General features: G+C 36.7%; 1 protein-coding gene across 1 annotated transcript; it reads right to left on the bottom strand.

The window, feature by feature from the left end:
- Nucleotides 1–1511: 1511 nt before the first annotated feature.
- On the bottom strand, nucleotides 1512–23732 carry LOC125672790 (uncharacterized). The gene is made up of 6 exons (XM_048909006.2): nucleotides 23412–23732; nucleotides 22995–23085; nucleotides 9237–9407; nucleotides 8276–8343; nucleotides 6188–6290; nucleotides 1512–2074 (listed from the first exon to the last, which is right to left on the bottom strand). Exons 1-6 carry the CDS (start codon nucleotides 23727–23729, stop codon nucleotides 1863–1865), a joined length of 963 nt encoding a protein of 320 aa, XP_048764963.2. The 5' UTR covers nucleotides 23730–23732; the 3' UTR covers nucleotides 1512–1862.
- Nucleotides 23733–24544: the final 812 nt, after the last annotated feature.

A 24544-nucleotide genomic window follows, 5' to 3' on the forward strand; every position in this document is an offset into this window, starting at 1 on the left:
TATAAAATGAGTGCACTGTACAAAACACATATCATGGTACATTATATCAACAACATCAACAAATCCTTTGGTTCGCCTATGCGCTGAAATCATTGTTTATCATGGAGGCGAATTTGATAGCAAAAGAATGTAGTGTTTGAAATGACGACGATTATCGTTGCTTTAGTGTGGAATTGAATGGTTTCAATTGTATTCCCTTGCAGCAAAATCATTCATGAATTGATTGGTGTAAGTTTTCGAACGATTCACATCAAATGTAAGCTGAAATAAATTCAAACCGAAGCGCGACTGATTTCTCACATACTTTAAGGCTTGGACAGAAACGAGGGGGATAGGAAAGACCGAATATAAATAACCCCCTCGTTTCCACTGAAACTAGGGAATTACTTAGCCATTTTTCTTTTGATATAGTTTGGTAAATTATTTTCACACCAATCCTGTGTTAGGAGGGCAGTGTGAGGTGTCGCTCCATCTTGAACAAACGTAGCGTGTCCTGGATATTGAACCAACTTTCCTTCTCAATCCTACCACTATTTTTCTGTCGATTCAGAGCAGGTTTTAGTTCTTTTGAAGAATTTTATTCACATAATTATCAGCATTAATAGTTTTACCGGCTGGAACAATGTGAAGTTTGGATAAACCCTGAACTCCCATCGCACCCCATATATTGACTTTAGCGCTTGACTTGACACAGCTTACGTCTGGAACTCCATCTGACTGGGACCCCATGCAATATCGTCTTGTCGGTTCGAAACATGAAACAAAAACCGAGGTCCCGTGTCACAGCAGGTGTGGCACGATAAATATCACTCTCTGCTCAATGGTCATAAGAGCCGAGCATAGGCCGAAATTTTGCAGCCCTTCATCGGCAATGGTGATGTCACCATTTGAGTGAAATATTCTCGAGAGGGACGTTCAACAATATAAAATCAATCAGTCATCTAATACCGTTTGTTACATCAAACTGTTCGTTCCCTCGAATCATTTGTTCCCGCATTGTCATTCGGAACGCATCTAGCATCATCGAGCTATTGAATATCAACATGACGATCTGTCGGGGATGATTAAGACCAAATAAATTTCTTGATGAAAAGAACAGACAATTTGTGTAGTAGAATTTTATTCCAAAACAAAAAAATGCGTTTTAGTCTTAGGTAAGAAAAGATAACAGGTTTCGGCGAAATTGTTGAACCCACTTCGACATTGCTCACACCCCTCGAAATCCCAAGTAACATTGAAATAACTGCCACACACAACAGACGATACGAGGCGTTCCTGTTCCCAGTCCTTACGAGTGAAAATATACCCCAAACTTTTCCCACTTTTTTCTCAGAGATTTGTTCGAAGGAAACTCGTACAGAGACGCATTCTTGTCGGTTTTCCTACATCCACCGACAACACATCAGCCGATTTCCGATAAAACAGTATGGTTCACGAGCGGATACTACAACCTAAACACTTGGAAAACCTTCAAATCAGGACGCTGGATAAACCCATATGAAATACCAATGCGACAAACAATTTATTACACAAATAGACCATAAAACATTTAAAATAACCGGTTATAAAGCTTGAAAATAAGTGAGTGTTGGTAATAAGGATTTTTTTTGAACGACAAACTCTTCATATTTTAGCTTTTTTGGTAAGCTTAATGTTTGTTAGATAAATATAACACAAAATATAGGACAGTAAATTATTGCTTTGAAATTAACACGGTTTTAAAAAGCCGAACCTTCTTATCAAAACTTAAAATAATATGTGGCTTATTTTCGGGATTTTAGGGTATAACGCAATTATAACAACAAAAAAGTTTATGATTATCTTAAATATTGCCTGGTTACCTCAAGGAGCGCGATAAACAATTATATCCACGCCTTTTCGCAGATGAAAGCTCTACTGCTATCACATCGATAGTCATTCCACATCCCCGAGTTCTTCAGAATAACACAGTCCTCGTTATCTTTGCTATCATTGGGCTCCCCGGTTTTCCAGTTCCTGTAGCGCAGAGCATCTTTGTTAGAACTCCATGTGAATTCATCCTCTACATCCAGGTCATTGGCACCTATCCAGAGATCTTAATAAATAAAAATTATGGTAGCATTTTACAAAAAATCACGCATCTGAAGACATAGAGAATTTATGTACATTATGTTAATTACAACACACTGCTTATACTAGTATCGAGTTTCCTTAATCCCGTGGGGATCCGGGTTAGAATAGGTCCTCGGTAAACCCCCCTCCCCTGCCCCGGGTTAGAATATGTCATTACCCCCCCCCCCCCGGGATCCGGGTTGCAATAGGTCCTCAGTAATCCCCTCAGGGGATCCGGGTTAAAATAGGTACTCAGTACCCTTGCTTATCTTCAGAGGCGACTAAATGGGGCGGTCTTTCGGATGAGCCGCAAAAAGCAAGGTCCCGTATCACAGTAGGTGTGGTACGATAAATATCCCCCTGCTCAATGGCCATAAGCGCTGAGCATATGCCTTAAATTTGCAGCCCATCAACGGCAATGATGACATCTTCTTATGAATGAAATATTCTCGAGACGGACATTAAACAGCATAAAATCAATCAATATGAGTCTAACAATAAACCTCAGAACTCTGATGAATCATAGAATTAAGGTTTTTATTGCATTACCTTTACTTAGGCACATTATTGTATGAGTAAATGTGTCATCTAAACTAAAAGAAGTGGTCAAAAAATTACTAGGCTGAACTGAACTGTTTTATACCTCAAATAAACAGAAACATTGGAGTTTTCAATAAAGTTATTTTAAGTAGGGTAATTCCGATTAAAACCATTCAATAAGTCCCTGAAACTGTTTAGAAATTTACATGTAGCGACGACAGACAAATAATCTGGAAAAAAAACATGCCATAATAACTTGTCTGAATCCCGTGGGGGATGCGGGTTAGAATAGATCCTCTGTACCCGTTGCTTGCACAGGCAATTGCATCGTTTGGGGATGAATTTGCTATTAAAAGAGTATTCTTTCACAGTGAATTCGACCCCAAGCGATACAATTGCTTGTCGTAAGAGGCGACTAAATGGGTCGTCCTTCGGTCGATACCGCAAACACCAAGGTCCCGTGTCACAGCAGGCGGCCGTTTCACTAAACCATCGTAGATCGGAAACGTAGACTTAAATGTGAACATAGCACTTACGACCGTTTCACTAAAAGTTACGATTTGCGATTTTAAAGCGATCAATATTAATCTTAACTCCACGAGTGTTCTAAGGCTATCGTAAGTGCTCCTACATGTACGTAAATGAGCAATATGGCCGCCATGCTGGCCCCGCCTGAGTTCATTTTGTGGTAGTATTTACCTGACTGAATTTGTTTATACTTTGTAGGAAGAAAACAATCACAATGACCTGCCGTCTGCTTTTGCACAAGAATATTGTACAGTCTGAGCCCGAATCTTAAATCAGTTAGAGTTATCCTGATGCACAACTACAGAAATGCCAGTCTCACAGGGGCTAAGCCTGTTTTTGGGGCCGAACTCTGTGATACCATGAATTTAGTAAATATAGATTTATGGTATCACAGAGTTCGGGCCCAAAACGGGTTTACCCTCTGTGACCAGTCTGCCGAAATAAATGTAAAGGCAATAGATTCATCGCTTAAATTATCTCATATTTCCACTCATTTTTAAAAAAGGGGGGGGGGCAGTCAATATTTCGAACTTTGCATGTAATACATGTAATAACGAAAACAGTTGTTAGGAAAATAATTGTTACATGTGCCTTCATCAAACTTAGTTAACATGTATATTTAACATTAAGCAGAATTCAAGACATTGAAATTCTCATAGACATGTTCAGAAATGAAGTTTCTTTAGTAACAGTTGATTTAAATCCGAGACATTGTGATTCGACGTACTCAGTTATTTTTTCCCGTCGGATCAATAACTTTGATGCAATTGTTTAAATGCATAATACATGCACATTCGAATGATGAACATTACAATTGTTTAGGAAATATGATGGTAACATGATTTGGTAATGGAAGAGGGGTTGAAATCCTAATTTTGCAAGTCCAACGTATTAGTAGTTTTATGATGGTCCGAGGCGTTAGAAATTAAACATACAAACTAGGCATATATGTACACACAGAAAAGGAATGGGTTATCATCGGACCCTTGGGATTCCCGCGACCCCTTGTTATAAAGTGCAATATCAATGATGATTTTTTTTAATAAATAATCTGGATTATACATCATCACGTATGTTTACATGCCTAAACGAAGAAAAAAAATACAAAAGCATATGGAAAATAAATTTCAAGTCATTTAGGGGACAGATTGAGTCCATGATTTTTAAGAAATTTATACAAATAAGTGAATATATATGTCAGTTGTGTTGTAGCGTATTTTACAACAATGATTAAACGAATGCATGTATATATCCATGGTTTGAAATGTGTTTGATGCAGGATAAAATTTCCTATATTTGTGTGCAATTCTATTTTCATTCTATTATCATATTTTTTATCAATACAATTTCATTTTCTTCTTATTTTTTTAATCCCTTGAATATGATTTACTTAGCGGTCTATTGATGGAAACTTGACTCACTAGAGCTGATTGGTACATGGCAGTTAGATTTAAAATTCTATAAAATGTAGATCTTTTATGTTATTTTTTATATAATTTTCCCCCAATGTACATGAAAGTCAATAAAAACAAGATGTACTGTGAGCACTGTACTCACTAAGAATACCCCCTGCTTACCCCAATCTCCCAAAGAGTGTTGTTAATAGGTATAAATTACCTCTTTCCTGAGTGTAAAAATATGGTATACCTTTGTAAAAGAAAATGGAAGATATAGTCCGAACACAAATCCATGGCATAAACCTATAATTTTGACCTTGAGATCAAAGGTCAAGGTCATAAAGAGGTCATGAATGTACATGACACATAGTCTCATAGTGATACACCCATGTCTTATGGTATGTCTATATCAAAACCCTATAATCAATTTTGACGTTGATGTCAAAGTTCAAGGTCATACAGAGGTTATAAAGGTACTCGACACATCGTCTCATGGTGATACACTCATGTGTCAAACATGATATGCCTATGTCAAAGATCGAAGAAGTTATGGACCGGACACGTATCAATTGTAAAAAAAAAAAAAACCTTTAGTTTTGGCCTTGAGATCAAGGTCATATAGAGGTCACGAAGGTACTCGACACATCATCTCATGGTGATCTACCTGTGTGCCAAATATGATATACCTAAGTCAAAGAACAAAGAAGTTATGGCCCGAACACGAATCTGCACGGACGGACGGACGGACAGACAGACTCCTATATACCCCCCCTCCCCACAGAACTTCGTTCGGGGGATATAATTATTCTATCAATTGTTCTAACATTCTAGGAACTTTACGTTACACTAGAGCTCGGGCTCAACATTTCCATTAATTTTGTTGACAACATGAATGGGGGGTTACAGCAGAGGTTAAGGATAATTATGTATATAACCATGAGGAAATAATGAGTGCATATTTCTTTCCATTGTAGGATTGATTTTAAATAGATCTCCATAGAGAGAAGAGTTCTAAAAAGTCAGACGTAAATCAAAATCGTAAGTGTTACGACTACGATAGGTTTCGTGAAACACTCGTATACTTGCGCGTCAAATGATCTTAACGTAGTCGTACGTTTACGATCTTCGATCGGTTAGTGAAACGGCCGCCAGGTTTGGCACGATAAAATTCCATTCCTACTCAAAGGCCGTAAGGGCCGAGCATAGGCCTAAATTTTACAGCCCTTCACCGGCAGTGGTGACGTCTCCATTTGGGTGAACTATTTTTGAGAGGGACGTTAAACAATATTCAATCAAGCGTTATTCGTCATTAAGGAACGGTGATTTTCAGTAATTAGTGGTTGAAGTAATTTAGTGGTTGTGGCACTCGCTTTACAGCGGGTAGTCGCGTGTTCGAGTCTCGATCCTGGTGGCCGCCGTTAAATATAGATAATAATTGTTCTTTTGTCAAGCGTCGGTATTATAAGCGGAAGTCCTTCGGATGGGACCATGAAAGGGGCCATCCTGTGTCAGGGGTGGGATTAACACGATAGAGAAATTTCAATGGGACGTTGAATAGAACATAAAAAAAACACCCCACATTGATGGCCAGAAATGGAGGATATTACCAAGTGATTGCTTAGTTTACTCACCAGTTATGGAAGCTGGGGTCATGATCGAATCTCGAATCCATGAATTTTCTTCAGCCGAGTTAATTTCGGCTAAGTATCCACCATAGTCTAAGCGGCATTGTTTCTGTAATGAACAATTCGTAGGACATTGTACTTGATGTTGAGATCGGTATGTAATTATGAATGTGATGCGGAAATTTGCATATTTTACAAACCCTGAAGCTAAGTACTACACACTTGTACGGAACGGTACAAACCGATTCATGCACTGGGAGTTCAGTGGTAGACCACATGTTGTCTGGTCTTTATCTTGAGAACCATACACTTGATTGTAATATTTTATGTGTAGAGTGGTTATGGTAGAAGAGGACCCCAAAGGTCAATACATTCTGGACATTTAAAGACGCGGCTCGCTTAATATCTTCCAATTCCTTTACTTAACAGACATTAATCTTAGAACATTTGAAGGAGTAGATTACCCCTTTTTATTTTGAGGTAACATGGTCAAAGGTCAAACTGGACTTGGGAATATACTTTCTGCTCAACATTGTAAGAACCTTTTGTTAGACTGACATTGAACTTGGTAGACCGGTACATGTTAGGGACTATAGGTCACGTGGTTAAAAGGCTAAGGGTCAATATACTCTATACATCAGGATGATATCCGTTCAATATCTTGAATTCTTTTGACACTATTATCAAATGATTCAATTTCGCATCATGGGAGCAGGTATGGTTCACAAATTGTTCTTATTACACGACTTCATAGGTTTTATTCTTTAAAAGTTGATTGATTGGTTCTTTTGCTGTTTGTCTGTGGCACTCAACAATTTTTCATCAGTTATTGGTGGCACCCAGTTTTTATTGGTGAAAGAGAGAACCCAGATACAATGTACTTGGGAAGATCAATCTATTGATTGATTGATGTTTTCCGCCACACTCAACAATTTTTCAGTTATATGATGGCGCCCAGTTTTTATTGGTTGAAGAGAGAACCCAAATACAGTGTACCTGGGAAGAGACCACCGGCCTTCCGAAAGTAAACTGGGAAACTTTCTCACTTACCGGCGCGAGGAGATTCGAACCCGCGCCGACAGAGGTGAGAGGCCGTGTGATTTTCAGCGCGATGCTCTAACCACTCGGCCACGGAGGTCCCTTACTTGGGAAGAGACCACCGACCATATTCTATAAAAGGAAAATATTTTTAAAAAATGATGCATTACTATGGAATGATTTATTAATCTATGTTCCATTAAATTAATTCAAATTAAAAATCAATTGGTCGCGTTAAAGAGAAACAATAGCTAATAACTAAAAATATGCATTGGAAAAAAAATATCAGTCAGGAATGAAACATATAACTGTAGGGGAAAGAGTTCTGTCTGACTTGCTTCATACCGATTGTTAGGCCGTTCTTGGCACACTGATTTTGACTACGGATAACTCCGTTTACCTGATCAGGATATAGGGCTCACGGCGGGTGTGACCGGTCGACATAGGATGCTTACTTTTCTTAGGTACCTGATTCCACCTCTGGTGTGTCCAGGGGTCCGTGTTTGCCCAACTATCTATTTTGTATTCCTTATAGGAGTTATGAGATTAATCCCTGTTCGTTATTTTCATCTTTCATTTATCTATTACGATCGTATTTGCCGGTGGATAAGAGCCCGCCATTTCGGATAAGAAAGAACAATGCTAAAAAGAAACAATCCAGAAATAAACATATCAAATAGATGAATTTATATGACTGACTAAAGACGTCACAATTGTCGGTGAATTACTGTAAATTGTAAGCCTATGGCCGTTGGGCAAGGAGGTTTGGTTTTACTGTTTATCGTCCCTTGAACATTTTTACTCATATGGAGACGTTACCATTATCGGTGAAGAGCTGCAAAATTTAGGCTTATGATCGGCGCCTACGGTCTTTGAGCAGGGATGGGTCTTTATTGTGCCACACCGGTTGCGATACGGGGTCATTTTTAGCGGTATCATCTGAAGGACCGCCCCATTCAGTTGCCACTTACGACAAATAAGGGGTACTGAGGACCTATTATAACCCGGATCCGGGGTTGACGGGGTTGAGGAGGTGTCTCAGTGATGTCCACTCACCTCAGCTGATATCCAGTCGTTTGGTGAATCGCCAACGATGTATATATGATCTCCAAATCGACTCCAACCTTGTCAATATGTTAATAGAAAAAAAACATATGCTTGATAATGTTACATTATGTAATGAAATATATATTCTAATTCGTTGAACATAGATGATAACGGCAAAATAATAAATCAAATTTGACAGACGAGATAATATTACTTAAGCTTCTCCATCGTCAACTTCCCATATTAATGCAGCAATACTTTAGTATGTGGTGTTTATTACTCTCACTGAATTCGATACGCACAAGTATGTTCTGCGTATGATCAGTTTTTAAATGGAGGTAAGCTACTGGCAAGTAATATCATTTGGTCAAATGATATCTGATATATTTTTCATACCTATTGTTAGGCCGTTATTGGCATACTGATTTTGACTACGGATTATTACTCCGTTTACCTGATCAATATATAGGACTCACAGCGATGTGACCGGTCGCCAGGGGAAAATTACTCCTCCTAGGCACCTGATCCCACCTCTAATATATCAAGGGGTCCTTATCTGCCCCATTCTTTCTTTTGTATTTCGTAAAGGAGTTAAAGAGATTGATCATTAGCATCACCTTTCATAAGATGACATAAGACATTACAGTGGTTTCGACTCTCCCGTTTGAATTCAGCATTGGTCATCATAATAAGCGAATTTACAAATACAGCCTGTCATTGATCAAATGCTGTCTAAATTGTGTTTCATATCAAGTGATAGGGCATTCTTTACATGCAAAAATTGACTATGGATTACTCTGGTTAAGTGGGCTCACGGCGGGTGTGACTGGTGGACAGCGGATACTTAATATTATACAGCTTATCTACCTCTGGTGTTTACAGGTGTCCGAGTGTGCCTTACTCTTGTGTTCTTTATGGGATTGATCACTGTTATTCTCACTTTTTCATACTACATATTGGATAATGTTACCACATATCAGATCCGCTATCCAATAACCCTCTGTTGAACACAGCAATCGTCCTGATCCGATTTGTTTCTCCTGATCAATACACCGCAGGTGGACCATCCTCCCCACAGCGATGGCGTCCCATCTTTCTACACTGTTCATGTCCGCCTCAGGTATGTATGGAAGACCACAATCTAGGGATATTAACGCATCTGTTTTACCAATAGTATTTATATTTGTTTAAACTGATTATTATACGTATTATAGATATCACATTGCTCAATAACAATACATCCGCAATACCCTTTTCTTTTCGTAAAAGGTAACTAAATGGGGGCCATCCTATAGACAAAACGTCAATGATCGTGGCCCCGTGTCACAGTTCTAAGGGGATGTGTGTTGCTAAATAGCGGAACGGAAAATATTGTATGCAGTAATATTTTGAGGAGGTCAGCATCTTGCCAAATAAAATGTTTATCATATGAACAATTACAGAGCGAGCAAGAAATTATCCACAGAATCCACCGTTGCATATACTTCATACTTATGCATATGTATTTTAAAAACATTAACTTACCACGGTAAATATTAATAAAGAACAACCCCAACCCCACCCTTCAAGAAAACAACATTGTAAAAGATATTTAAAAAATTCAACAATTTCCCCAATTATTGCTTTTATTACTGATTATATTCTAAACCCCGTATAATAATACATGAACGTTTTCAAGTATGATGTCAGATTTTAAAGCGCGAAATAGTCCGGTGTGTATAAAAGGTTTGCCTCTACGTGAAAGTTCCTACATTCACCAACATCCTGTGGATTAATGTTGAACCCAGAGCGATACAGCGGGAAAGAATGATTGAAAGAGAACCAGTGAAGGTGAAGTTTACGATCCATAGTATGAGGAATTAACAGATATCACATAGCTAAAGGACTAACAGACAGGAGAAGATAATGAACAGTGATCAATCTCATAACTCCTATAAACAATACCAAATAGGTAGTTGGTCAGATGTGGAATTATGTGCCTAGGAGGAGTAAGCATCCCCTGTCGACTGGTCACACCCGCCGTGAGCCGTATATCCTGAACATATAAACGGAGCTATCCGTCAGTGTACCAAGAAAGGTCTAACGATTGGTATGAAACACCTCAGACAGCATTTGACCCAATGATAGGTTGTAATGGTAAACTAGATCGTTATAACGACCATAGAATTTCAGAACTGCTGACTTTAAACGAGACTGTTGAAACCCCTGTACCATAAACTTGAGCCACAGTTTTTTACTTTATTGGTTTACGGATTTTAATTTTTTTAGGGTCGGTCGGGAGAAAAAAAAACATTTTTAATATCTGTCGTTGTTTTATTTTCAATAACATTTAATTTCGTGAGTACAAATAAACAAAACATGTATTTTAAAAATATTAGAAAAAAATCTTTAGAGTAACTAGTACGTTATGAACTTTGAAAAAAAATATGCAATTTCAAATTCAGTGTATATCTTTTACATGTAAAACTTATACGGTACCAATTTTGATGCACCAGATGCGCATTTCGACAAATAATGTCTCTTCAGTGATGCTCAATCGAAATGTTTGAAATCCGAAATAACTATGAAGTTTTAGAGCTAAATATAGCCAAAAGCAGCGTGCCAAAAAAGTGGAGCCAAATTCGTCCAAGGATAAGAGCTATGCATGAGGGAGATTATCCTTAATTTTGAAATGAATTTCGACATTTTATAACAGTATCTATGTATCTATGTTACACTTTGGTAGAACATAAGCCGAGATCATATCTCTTTGATGTTGTAAAGTATCCAGTATTTATATAATGTTGTAAAGTAATTTTGCTGTATATGCTCAATAAAGATGTTACATTTACAAATTGTAAACATTAAGAAAAAAAATAATAATATAAGCACTATTACAATTGTTTGTAGTAATTTCAATTTTAATTTCAGAATGTGTATACCCCCATGAAATAATTTTAACCCCATTTTTCCAATATAGACATGCCCATGGAATTATCTACCATCTTTTTGAAAGAAATGTTTCTTGTTTTTCAGTTTTATGCCCCCCTTTGAAAAAGAGGGGGCATATTGTTTTGCACCTGTCGGTCGGTCGGTCGGTCTGTAGACCATGTGTTGTCCGCTCAATATCTTGAGAACCATTCACTTGATGATAATGATATTTCATATGTGGGTTAGTTATGAGTAGAAGAGGATCCTTATTGTTTTTCAGGTCAAAGGGTCAAAGGTCAATATACTCTGAACATAGGAATATAATGTCCGCTCAATATCTTGAGAACCCTTTGCTTGAAAGACATCAAACTTGGCACACTGGTACATCCTAAGGAGTAGATGACCCCTATTGATTTTGAGGTCATATGGTCAAGGGTCAAACTGGGCATAGGAATATACTGTCCGTCAAATATCTCGAGAACCCTTTGCTTGACAGACATCAAACTTGATACATTGGTACATCTTCAAGAGAAGATGACCCCTATTTATTTTGAGGTCACATGGTCAAAGGTCAAGGGTCAAACTTGACATGGGAATATACTGTCTGCTCAGTATCTTGAGAACCCTTTTCTTGACAGACATCAAACTTGGTACACTGATACGACTTCAGGAGAAGACGACCACTATTGATTTTGAGGTCACATGGTCAAAGGTTAAGGGTCACACTAAACAGGAATATACTGTCCGTTCAATATTTTGATAACCCTTTGCTTGACAGACATCAAACTTGGTACACTGGTACATCTTAAGGAGTAGATAACCCCTATTGATTTTGAGGTCACCTGGTCAAAGGTCAAGGGTCAAACTGGACATAGGAATATATTGACCACTCAATGTCTTGAGAATCCTTTGCTTGACAGACATCAAACTTGGAACCCTGGTACATCTTCAGTAGAAGACGACTCCTATTGATTTTGAGGTCACATGGTCAAAGGTCAAGGGTCAAACTGGACATAGGAATATACTGTCCGTTCAATGTCTTGAGAACCCTTTGTATGACAGACATCAAACTTGGTACACTGGTACATCTTCAGGAGTTGATGACCCCTATTGAGTTTTAGGTCACATGGTCAATCCACTCTTGACATAGGAAGATATTGTCTGCTCAATATTTTGAATTGATGATAATACTCTCAATTAAATGATGTGTGTGTATAACCCTTTTCAATTTTGCACCATGGGGGCATATGTGTTTTACAAACATCTCTTGTTATTCAATTGTTTTCACACCACTACACAAGGTATACTAATTTACGAGAAATATGCATACCATTCTGAGTGTTATCAGGTCAAATTTTTACAGGCGTCCATTATAATATCAAAAGCAATTTCTCACACTGTTAGGATTTTTGACAGCAGAGATGCACGTACATGTGTTCAAATGCATTTATTATCACATGCACTGCTGTGGTATAAAGTCACTAGTTAGAATAACCTAACTGTGTCTCGGTACAGGCCCTCACCACACTCAAACAGGGTCCGTAGGGCATTATCACTTTAACGAACATGCTATCTAGTAAAGTCGCTAACAACTGTACCCTCCTCTTATCTTTAAACACCCAAATAGCACTGCATTAGCATGTTAGCAGCAAGAATACCGCCAATTGTATCAGAAATATTTATTTTCATCAATTCCTTTTTTCGTGATGAAATGCCATCTGGCATCTGTTTCGTCGACAAGAACGATATAGGTATCGTTACTGTCATCGTGCGTGGTCATATCTGTTTACATGGTTTTTAAATAAGATATTTCGCAAAACGAATAGTGATTGCGAAATACAAATCAATAGGTTTGCGTTTCACGATTTTCTATTCGTAAAATTGAAAATGCGTTTTATTTTTATTTTCGGTTTGACATTTTGGATAGAATCGGCAGAATTAAAAAAAGAGTAGAAATTTGCATTTTTTCCCCCTGATTCCCCAGAAATTAGGGTCGGCGGAACCGTAAACCAAGATATAAAAAAACTGTGGCCTTGTTTGTTAGTAGCTTGACTCGACGTAATAACTAACTATACGCAGAACAAGATCAGTTGAGAGATATAAACACCATATACAGGTGATGATGGACTATTGCTACACAAATATGGGAAGTTGACAATGGAGAAGCTGAAATCAACCCGTTTGTCATACAGTTGAGTTGTCAGTTTGCCATTAATGTCTACTTTCAATAAAATATTTAAGTATGAAGCAGAAGTGGACGACTTTGTGGTGTTTTTTATTTCGAGCTCACAAGGATGTATCGAATCAACATATGAATGAAATTTATTATTGTCAATAGATAAAACGTCGTCGGTATATCTAAATGTCGAATTGAAGGCCACAGCAAGAATTTTTTTTCTTCTCACGTAGAAGTTTTTGACTAAATGCTGCCTCATATGAATATGAAAACAAGTCAGCTAACAGACAATTTATGCTTAAATGGAATTAAAAGGTCATGCAAGGTTATTATTGACCTATATATTATGATGCAAGTATTAAATTTAGAAATAAACTGCTAGAAGGCCTCCCTATATAGGATTGAAATATTGTGATGACAATCGCTGTTACTTAAAAATAATATTTCAAACACAAAATGTTTAAATTGCTGACTTAAAGGTCATATGAAACGATTTCTAACAGTGGTATTTTACTTTATAAACATAAAGATAGGTATGAATGAAAGTCAAATAACGTTTAATAAAAACTATCGTCTTTGGATTAATAAGAAATAAAGCTGTAAACTTGTACATGGAAAGAATTTGTTACCCGTTTATCGTTCTTGATTATGTGTGTTCGTGACGTCACACCGACCCATCGATGTAACAACGTAATGAAAATAGTGTAGACCTACCGTTTTTTTTTCAACGAAATATCACTAAATGTAATGGATATGGACTAATTTATGTTTTCTGACGAACTGTCCGATTTTGTGGTTTAATTAGGAATTATGCACGGGAAGCGAATAACTTTCTTCAACAGAGGGTGATAATGAAGAAGTCAACACTGCAGAGGCACCTGAAAAATGGCCACTACTAAATCCCTCCTATTCTGACTTTTTTCCGGGGATAATGTCTCCTCCAAACTGTATGGATGCCTTGCCTATCCCATGCAAATTTCGATTTAGGTAATCCTTTTACACTTTTATAAGCTTTAGAGATTGGCCTTCTACTGGTGATGATAAAGCCGGTAGAATATCAATCTCTAAATCTTACAAAAAACTGGAGAAGTCAAACGATTACATAAATCGAAATTGTGATGAGTTAGACAGGGAATCCACAAATTTTAGAGACAAAAAAAAAATCAGAATGGGGAGAAGTGGGGATAGTACTCTCCATACATCAGATGCCTGTGGATTTCAAAATCCCATGCCATCGGATACTGAAGTTAAACTATCATTTTAAAAAGTCATAGGAACTTGTTCATTTCATTTATGATTTATCGTAATAAAAATAGTCGACAAACTGTAATGGTAATCCCATTTTCTGTGTTATACGAATAACCACAATTTTGAAATAGCGCTGAAATATTTATATATTCTTGTAGGTGTTGAACTTTGTTAATTGATGAATCTTGGTTAGTGAGAATATTTACCTGTTCTACAATGTATCAGAAGAGCGTTTCTATGCCCATGGGCCTCTTGTCTTTTTGAATTTCAGAACAAAAGGTTTATCTACAATTTGAATTCAGCTAGATCTTATAATTGATAAGAATATAAAAGTTACATATTTTTGGGATACTTGTGTAGCTATATTACGCGTATACGCCAGTAAACATGAAACTATACGAATATCATTAACTGATATTGTTTGTAATGTAGATAAGATATGGAAATAGAATATGATTTTGAGTAGTTTCATTCAAAGTTCACGTTCTTTGATAGAATCTGTTTCTGTATATGGAAATTGAATAAGATCACGTGTTACAAGTCTGTAGTTGTTGACATCACAGTGGGTCTTTTTGACGACATCAACAAGGGGATCATCAAAGCTCATTTTTGTGACCGAGTATATTTGATCAGCTGTTATGACGTTATAATGCATTGAAATAAATAAAAACTAGAACTGTCCTAATGGGACTAATACCCCCCGCGGGGCATATAAGATGATGGGAAATATTTAATGCAAGCACATTGGATATTTTCACATTATCTACAGGGCAATCAATGTGAATGCAGAAGTGTATATTCTACAGTACAGCAGTTCATGAAATATTAAAAATATGCTTAATATAAACAATGAATACTATTTGGCACATTTTAGGCTGTACGATTGCAAATCCCTGGTCAACTCTTCTAGTCTTTAGTTTATATTCACTTTGTTAAAGATCATTATGTTATGCCAACTTTACTTTGTCATTGATTTTGTTAGTAAATAAATGCCATTAGCGTAAAACGGTAATAGAAATAAACTCTGGACAAATTGTGTCTATTACTACAAGTACAACCAAACCAGAAAATGTCCGTAACTTCCATAACTGTTAAAATATTTCAATGAAAATAGAAGATGCACAACTACATTATATCTATAAGATGAGAATAAAGTTTGAATCAAATCTGTTCAACGGTATCAGAATTAAACTCTGGACAAAGTGCGCAACCACCAAAATGAAAAGAAAATGTGCGTAACTTCGATAACTGTTAAAATATTTCAATGAAAATAGGAGATGCACAACTACATAATATATAGAAGATGTACATAAAGTTTGAATGAAATATGTCCAGCGGTATTAGAAATAAACTTCGGACAAATTGCGTCTACGGACGGACGGACAAAATGATTCCAGTATACCCCCCCCCCAAACTTCGTTTGCGGGGGGTATAATAATCAAAGTACTGAAGGTACTGAAACGAGGTGACGTTTGGCAGTGAATGGCATGGATTCTAATGCAAGATCGAATTAAATGAGGGATATAATATGTTGGATGGTATTATTTGTAATCCAGAAGCATATGTTATACCTTCAATTTGAGGTAATGAAATGTGTTAACTGTTGAAACATTTTAAAACTGAGTAGCAAGCATAATTAAGCTATACGTGAGGAAGAGGCCCATATGCCACAATGCACATCTGACCTACCAAGGATGTGCTTAGTAGGAAGATTTTTAAAAATGTGGTCCCATCCAACCCCTTGGAGTCGTAACTAAGACAAACTTGAATCTAGACTAACTAAGGATGCTTCCATATCAATATTTTTAATGATGCCTTTGTTGTTCTTGAGAAGATTTTTAAAAAAAATCCTATATATTTCATTGTAAAGTATTGATCCCCAATTGTTGGCATACCCTACCCCTGGGGGTTATTACTTAAACATACTTGAATCAACACTATGAAACGAAGGTTTCACATAAGTTACAGTGTTTTTTACTCTGTGGTGGTTGTTGTTGAGATTTGTAAAAAAAAAAAAATGGGACAAAATTTTAACTAATTCTTGGGTATTTCCGCTTAAAAGAGTTCATATGAACAAAATTGATTGTATTTCCCCTGCATAAACTGGTAAAGCAGACACATGAAGCAACTGATTTTGAATGCAAACATTTTTGGGCAAGTCCTCTGGGTTAAGATGTTCATGTTGACAGGCCTGTCTTGCATGCTTGTATAAAACATCACCTTTTTCGAGAACAAAATGAATATCATTCACATCCCAATCTCCAAACAATTTTTGGTTAACTGCATTAAATGCAATGCGCACAAGTGAATTTGCTACACATTGTTTACCTCTGCTATATTCTGAGAAAGTTTCTGACCCTTGATGAAAGTTGGCAGACACGCATTTCAAAATTATGGGATCTTTTCTTACATTGTGACTTTTTCTTTTTTTTTGGACAGATTTTGGGCTCTCCCTTTGATGACTATCAAAATCATGATTTTTTCTTTTTTTGCTACCCTTCATATCTGATGACGACAACAACTGTCAACTCTTGAAATAACTCATTCAATTCTTGAGTCAAAGTTAAACCAGTCCAAGAAAATTTCCACTCTTGAAATATCAACTCTTGAAAACAAGTGTCAACTCTTGAGATAATTCATTCAACTCTTGAGATAAATCATATTTCGTGACAAAGAAATGTAAACTTGATTTCCAATATATTACTTCCAATGGAGTTCTTTTCTTGAATAACAAATATATTCACAAAAACATGTTCATTTATATTTCTTAATCAATGTTTACAGTTATCTGACTTGACCATGAAAGAGCGCGGGAAATGGCGCTCGGCCCTTTCGATCGAAGATTACATGTTTACACCCAGATTTAGTATTAAAATCTCAAAAAATGCGTCCAAAAAAAATATTTTGGTAAAATTGTACGAAATTAACACATTGGGTTTCAGATAATTACCTTGAGTTAATGAGTTGGCAAGAATATATCAGTTCTCTCAGGCAAGACGTTTTCTCCTTGTTGATAAACAGGATAGCGTGGCGCGTATGGATACAGAGAAATAGTGCAGAGTTTAATATTAAAATTCTAATTACACACAATTTCTGCTTGATAAATACAACAGATCACATACAAGGAAGACTTCTTCAATCTGACATAAAACAGAATTTATATTTAACAGTTTAATAAAAATGGAACATAGTATCAATGTGAACTATTTTTTGATAGGCGATAAATCGGCTAATTAACATAATTTTCAGACATATGAGGAGACAGCTGTTTACCCAGAATTCCTAGAGAAAAATAGACCATGTTTTCCCCGTCTATATGTGAAAATGCGAATGAATACAGAAGCAATGCAAATCGTTTCCTACAGTCCAATTCTGTTTTTCTAAGATCGTGGAATAAAATGTTGGCAAACGACAAATAATTTTGATCTTGTTTACAAACCTAAACACTAATTCGCGATTCCTTTTGATGTGTGGACTTTGTTTCATATCGAAGGGATAAAAATTGCGATTTCATAAATTCTTATTTAACTCGCTTATCGTAGAGGGTAAACATATGGATCCTATATCAATCTCAAAGTGAATTGTGACAGCTTTTACGTTGCATCAGCATATGTGACAACAAATTTCTTATCTTAAAAATCAAAGTGATTTCGCAAATGGTAGTGATTAAAACAGGGCGCCATTGAAGCTGGGGTCTGACATACGAGGCTGACTTACGTCACCTCGAAAAATGAATTATTCTTTGATATACCTTGATTAATGAATCTCCATACATAGCTCAATTCCTTCAGGATATCGTTTCATATTACCTTTAATAGATCATGAACTGTCGTTATATACATACCACATGCCCTGTTGTAAGTATACACATACACGGTATTAGGTGTGAATTAACATGTAAATGTGCGCAAATGACGTTTTGCCACCGGGTGGGGGATATAAAGTACGTGTATTCTTTCCATTTTTTACCCATAGGTGTCGCTGCTCGCTAACACATCTGTCAATGCCGACATTTCTATATTCCAGTGAAACGCTTCCAAAATTCTTTAGAAACGTCTGATTTGGCTTAATCAATTTATCATGCAGAATTTTAAGATAAAATTGTCATTGTGTTTGGAAACCAATTCCTAAAATATTGATTTTAATCGTAACAAAGCATTTTCTTTCAGTTTTTGGTGTTTTCTTAGCTATATTAATCATTTTAATTCTGAATTTGTTTTCCGTTGCGCGTTTTAGCAACACCCGGTGTGGTACAATAAAGTTCCCACCCTGCTCAAAGGCCGTAAGTGCAGAGCGTGTTCCTAAATTCTGTAGCTTTCACCTGCAATGTTGACGTATCCATATGAGTGAAATATTCTGGAACAGGATGTTAAATTTATATAGAAATAATTTAATTCTTATTGTATCCTTGTCTCTGATTGGTCAAATTCCAATTGAGGAACGCAAGTTATTTTTGTATAACCTGGTTTGGTATGGGGACACACCACCTTGACAACCAGATGTCGGAACTATTTCTCTCTCTCTAAACTTCTATGGAATAGAAAGTCAACATGCACAATAAGATACTTCGGTTTGATACACATGTTGTTTTTTCGTTGTCAATATTAGCATCTAGGCCTACTTGTACGCAAATCACTTTTGTTAAACATCTTTCTCTGTATGTATGGTCGAATAATACTATTGATAGATGAAAACAAATATAATATATGACAACTCAACTGTATGACAAACGGGATGATTTCAGCTTCTCCATCGTCAACTTCCCACATTTATGTAGCAATATTCCATTATCACCTGCATATGGTGTTTATATATCTCAACTGATTCGATATGCAAGAGCTTGTTCTGGGTATAGTCAGTTTTTAAATCGAGGTAAGCTACTGACAAATACGTTGATGGTACAGGGATTTCAACAGTCTCGATTGAAGTCAGCATTTCGCAAATTCTATGGTCGTTATAACGATCTAGTTCGTCAATACAACCTCGCATTGGTTCAAATGCTGTCTGACGTGTTTCATACCGATTGTTAAGCTGTTCTTGGCACACTGATTTGACTGCGGATAACTCCGTTTACCTGATCAGGATATGGGGCTCACGGCGGGTGTGACCGGTCAACAGGGGATGCTTACTCCTCCTAGGCACCTGATCCCACCTCTGGTGTGTCCAGGGGTCCGTGTTTGCCCAACTGTCTATTTTGTATTGCTTGTAGGAGTTATGAGATTGATCACTGTTCGTTATCTTCACCTTGCATTCGAATTAATGATTTGCCAAGTAAGCATTACCCTGTTCATTTTGAAATACATTCCTCACTGGGAGAAAAGAAGGAGGGTGTGTTGTTTCATTCCTTGATCCGTCTTTCAACAAAGCAAAGAAAAATTCATACGTCACATTTTATCACATGACGTCAGACACATTGACATGTGGATGCTATTACTTGCTTACATATTTTCTTGTGTCGGATTTACTATTAGCGACAACATTGCATACAAGGGTAAGTTTTCATGTAGTAGAAGTTTTCACAGAGTTGAAAGCCGTAAATTATTGCATTTTCTGATATTTGAAGATTTATTTTGGGTAGGCCAAAACAATGTATTTTCCCGTATTTTCTCAATCTGTCGCAGATGAGCGACTTCAAAGTCGATCTCTATATCTAAGGGCAGCAAAATACGCATTACATGGATAGTCTACACATATTTTCTATGATGATAAACTTCAATTTCGATACAATATTTTGATAAATGGCTAGGCTCCGTAGAACTAATATTAAAGATGGCGACCTTTGGCTTCGCAGCTAGACGCTTCGTGTCGCTGTTGCTAAGTAAATCATTGCGCGGCTTGGTTGACTTGTATTTTTCCGAGTGTATGTACATTTTGATAAACGAAGGTTAGCATCTTTGTCTCTTGCATTAAATTATAAGGAATGCCTTTAATTCTGGGGCAAGTTTTACGAGTATAACCTGGTTTGGGTCAGTTCACGCTTTTTTATAATCCGCGGATTATAAAGCGTAAACTGACCCAAACCAGGTTATACTCGTATAACTTGCCCCAGAATTAATGTCATTCCTTAACTAATATACAACAGTTAGGACGCATCCCTGTATGATGAAGTCTCTGATTACTTACCAGTTATGACACATTCCTGTATGATGAAGTGTGATTACTTACCAGTAAGGACACATTCCTGTATGATAAAGTGTGATTACTTACCAGTAAGGACACATTCCTGTATGATATAGTCCCTGATTACTTAACAGTTATGACACATTCCTGTATAATAAACTGTCTGATTACTTAACAGTTATGACACATTCCTCTATAATAAACTGTCTGATTATTTAACAGTAAGGAAACATCCCTGTATGATGAAGTGCCTGCACTTAACAGTTAGAACACATTCCTGTATGATGAAGTGTTTGATTACTTAACAGTTAGGACACATTCCTGTATAATAAACTGTCTGATTATTTAACAGTAAGGAAACATCCCTGTATGATGAAGTGCCTGCACTTAACAGTTAGGACACATTCCTGTATGATAAAGTGCCTGATTACTTAACAGTTAGGACACATTCCTGTATAATAAACTGTCTGATTACTTAACAGTTATGACACATTCCTCTATAATAAACTGTCTGATTATTTAACAGTAAGGAAACATCCCTGTATGATGAAGTGCCTGCACTTAACAGTTAGGACACATTCCTGTATGATAAAGTGCCTGATTACTTAACAGTTAGGACACATTCCTGTATAATAAACTGTCTGATTACTTAACAGTTATGACACATTCCTCTATAATAAACTGTCTGATTATTTAACAGTAAGGAAACATCCCTGTATGATGAAGTGCCTGCACTTAACAGTTAGGACACATTCCTGTATGATAAAGTGTCTGATTACGTAACAGTTAGAACACATTCCTGTATGATGAAGTGTTTGATTACTTAACAGTTAGGACACATTCCTGTATAATAAACTGTCTGATTACGTAACAGTTAGAACACATTCCTGTATGATGAAGTGTTTGATTACTTAACAGTTAGGGGACATTCCTGTATAATAAACTGTCTGATTACTTAACAGTTAGGACACATTCCTGTATGATAAAGTGTCTGATTATTTAACAGTTAGGACACATTCCTGTATAATAAACTGTCTGATTACGTAACAGTTAGGACACATTCCTGTATGATGAAGTGTCTGATTACTTAACAGTTAGGGGACATTCCGGTATAATAAAGTGCCTGATTATTTAACAGTTTGGACACATTCCTGTATGATATAGTCCCTGATTACTTAACAGTTAGGACACATCCCTGTATAATAAAGTGCCTGATTACTTAACAGTTAGGACACATTCCTATATAATAAAGTGCATGATTACTTAACAGTTAGAACACATTCCTGTATAATAAAGTGTTTGAATACTTAACAGTTAGGACACATTCCTTTATGATGAAGTGTCTGATTACTTAACAGTTAGGGCACATTCCAGTATAATAAAGTGCCTGATTACTTAACAGTTACGACACATTCCTATATAATAAAGTGCATGATTACTTAACAGTTAGGACACATTCCTTTATGATGAAGTGTCTGATTACTTAACAGTTAGAACACATTCCTGTATGATAAAGTGTTTGAATACTTAACAGTTAGGACACATTCCTGTATGATGAAGTGTCTGATTACTTAACAGTTAGGGCACATTCCAGTATAATAAAGTGCCTACTTAACAGTTAGGACACATTCCTATATAATAAAGTGCATGATTACTTAACAGTTAGAACACATTCCTGTATGATAAAGTGTTTGAATACTTAACAGTTAGGACACATCCCTGTATGATAAAGTGTTTGAATACTTAACAGTTAGGACACATTCCTGTATGATGAAGTGTCTGATTACTTAACAGTTAGGGCACATTCCAGTATAATAAAGTGTTTGAATACTTAACAGTTAGGACACATTCCTGTATGATAAAGTGTTTGAATACTTAACAGTTAGGACACATTCTGGTATAATAAAGTGTTTGAATACTTAACAGTTAGGACACATCCCTGTATGATAAAGTGTTTGAATACTTAACAGTTAGGACACATTCCTGTATGATGAAGTGCCTGATTACTTAACAGTTACGACACATTCCTGTATGATAAAGTGTCTGATTACTTAACAGTTGGGACACATTCCTGTATGATGAAGTGTCTGATTACTTAACAGTTAGGGCACATTCTGGTATAATAAAGTGCCCGATTGCTTAACAGTTAGGACACATTCCTGTATGATGAAGTGTCTGATTACCTAACAGTTAGGACACATTCCTGTATGATAAAGTGCCTGATTACTGAACAGTTAGGGCACATTCCTGTATGATAAAGTGTTTGTTACTTACCAGTAAGGACACATTCATGTTTTGCAAAAGGTAGTGGCTGACAGGTCTGGTTGATCTCGCAGTTCGAGATGGCACAAGGTCCAGTTATTGTCTAGTAAATATACAGAAAAATGGAAAATTAGTGGTTGGTGTACGTATGAATAAACGGTATTTCGGTTTATTATAAGGACCTTATTCGGGTGGAGGGCCTGTAAGATACACGCCGATTTTGACTACGGATATGAGAGCTCCGTTTACCTGATCAGATATTAGGACTCACGGCGGGTTTGACAGGTCGACAGGGGATACTTATTCCTATTAGGCACCTGATCCCACCTCTGGTATATCCAGGAGTCCGTTTTGACCCAACTCTCTATTTTGTACAATTGTTAATTTGTACGCAAAATAGATCCCCTTAAATAAAAAAGGAATGTGTACCTTGTCCCAGTCTTCCCGCTCGCTGTAAACCCACCCCGCACTTTCCAGGTATCTATTAGGAGCCGTGGTTTTATCCTCATAATGGATTTCGCAGTAATTGGCACCTCCGTAATAACTGACAGATTTACAGCGCTTTCGTCTTAAGCAGTCCTCCACACAATCCAGTACGCTGTAGTCCACAAAAGAGTCGATCATTTTCCTGTCCAATCTGTGTCCATACCGTAATCTGGAGTACCCCTCCTGAAGGCTGACTGAGCAGGACAGGGCAATAAACGTCGGAAACACTGACCATACGTAGTACGTCTTTGACAGCATCATTGCGCATTCTAACACCGCTTCCTACATCAAAAGCTTTATAAATATGTTGGTGCAAAATATCGATTTTTGCTATAATTCATGCATGTAAAATGCTTCATCTCATATTGTTTTCCTTTTGAATGTTTCTATGCACGAGATAAACAGATGCCTGGAACCCATGCCTTCCAAAATGGACTGAATTATTGAAAATATTTACTCTCTTAACAATTGAGAATATATTATGTGTTATATGAGAAGGTAAATATTGACTTGGAATTTAAACTAGCTGTTTGTATATTGTTTTCTGTCAAATGCACTCTCATATTTTTAAATACTAGTATCTCGAAAGACCATGCTAAATGTACCTGACAAAGAAACCATATGAATAATGTAATAGACGGACAAGGTGTGATTTCCTAAGAGGATTCACACTCAATTGTCTCGTGGAATACGAACCTCCTCGTGTTGGTAATGGTTGAGTGGTAAATAAGAGTACTGTAGTATAAATTATCACCTTTACGATCGTATCTAGAACATGGAAATTAAATACAGTGTGGGTGAAATATATAAAGATGTACTGGGACAGATTAAAATAGACTCTCAAGAGAGTAACGTATTTATCAACGGGGTTGTGCCTCAACCACCTTGAATGTATTCTTAGCCAAAGTAAGATAGAGGGACTGTTTCGATATCTTATCATAAATAAATTATAACGCGTTTTCCAATAACTTTCTCCTTTATCAATAAAGAACAAAGATCAATCTCATAATTCCTATAAAGAAAACAACTTTGAAACAGAAACTGTAATATCACACCTATTTAGAACTTTTTGATTA

Source organism: Ostrea edulis, chromosome 8 (genome assembly GCF_947568905.1).
Source record: "Ostrea edulis chromosome 8, xbOstEdul1.1, whole genome shotgun sequence".
NCBI lineage: Eukaryota > Metazoa > Mollusca > Bivalvia > Ostreida > Ostreidae > Ostrea > Ostrea edulis.

What these genes read in the sequence shown, in the direction of transcription:
- LOC125672790 (XM_048909006.2), bottom strand. Translation starts at nt 23,729, where the DNA reads ATGATGCTGTCAAAGACGTACTACGTATGGTCAGTGTTTCCGACGTTT. An exon ending in GATAGCGGATCTGATATGTG is followed by an intron (nt 8,344 to 9,236) that starts GTAACATTATCC and finishes CATATTGACAAG; the next exon opens with GTTGGAGTCGATTTGGAGAT. An exon ending in ACGACTGGATATCAGCTGAG is followed by an intron (nt 6,291 to 8,275) that starts GTGAGTGGACAT and finishes TGTTCATTACAG; the next exon opens with AAACAATGCCGCTTAGACTA.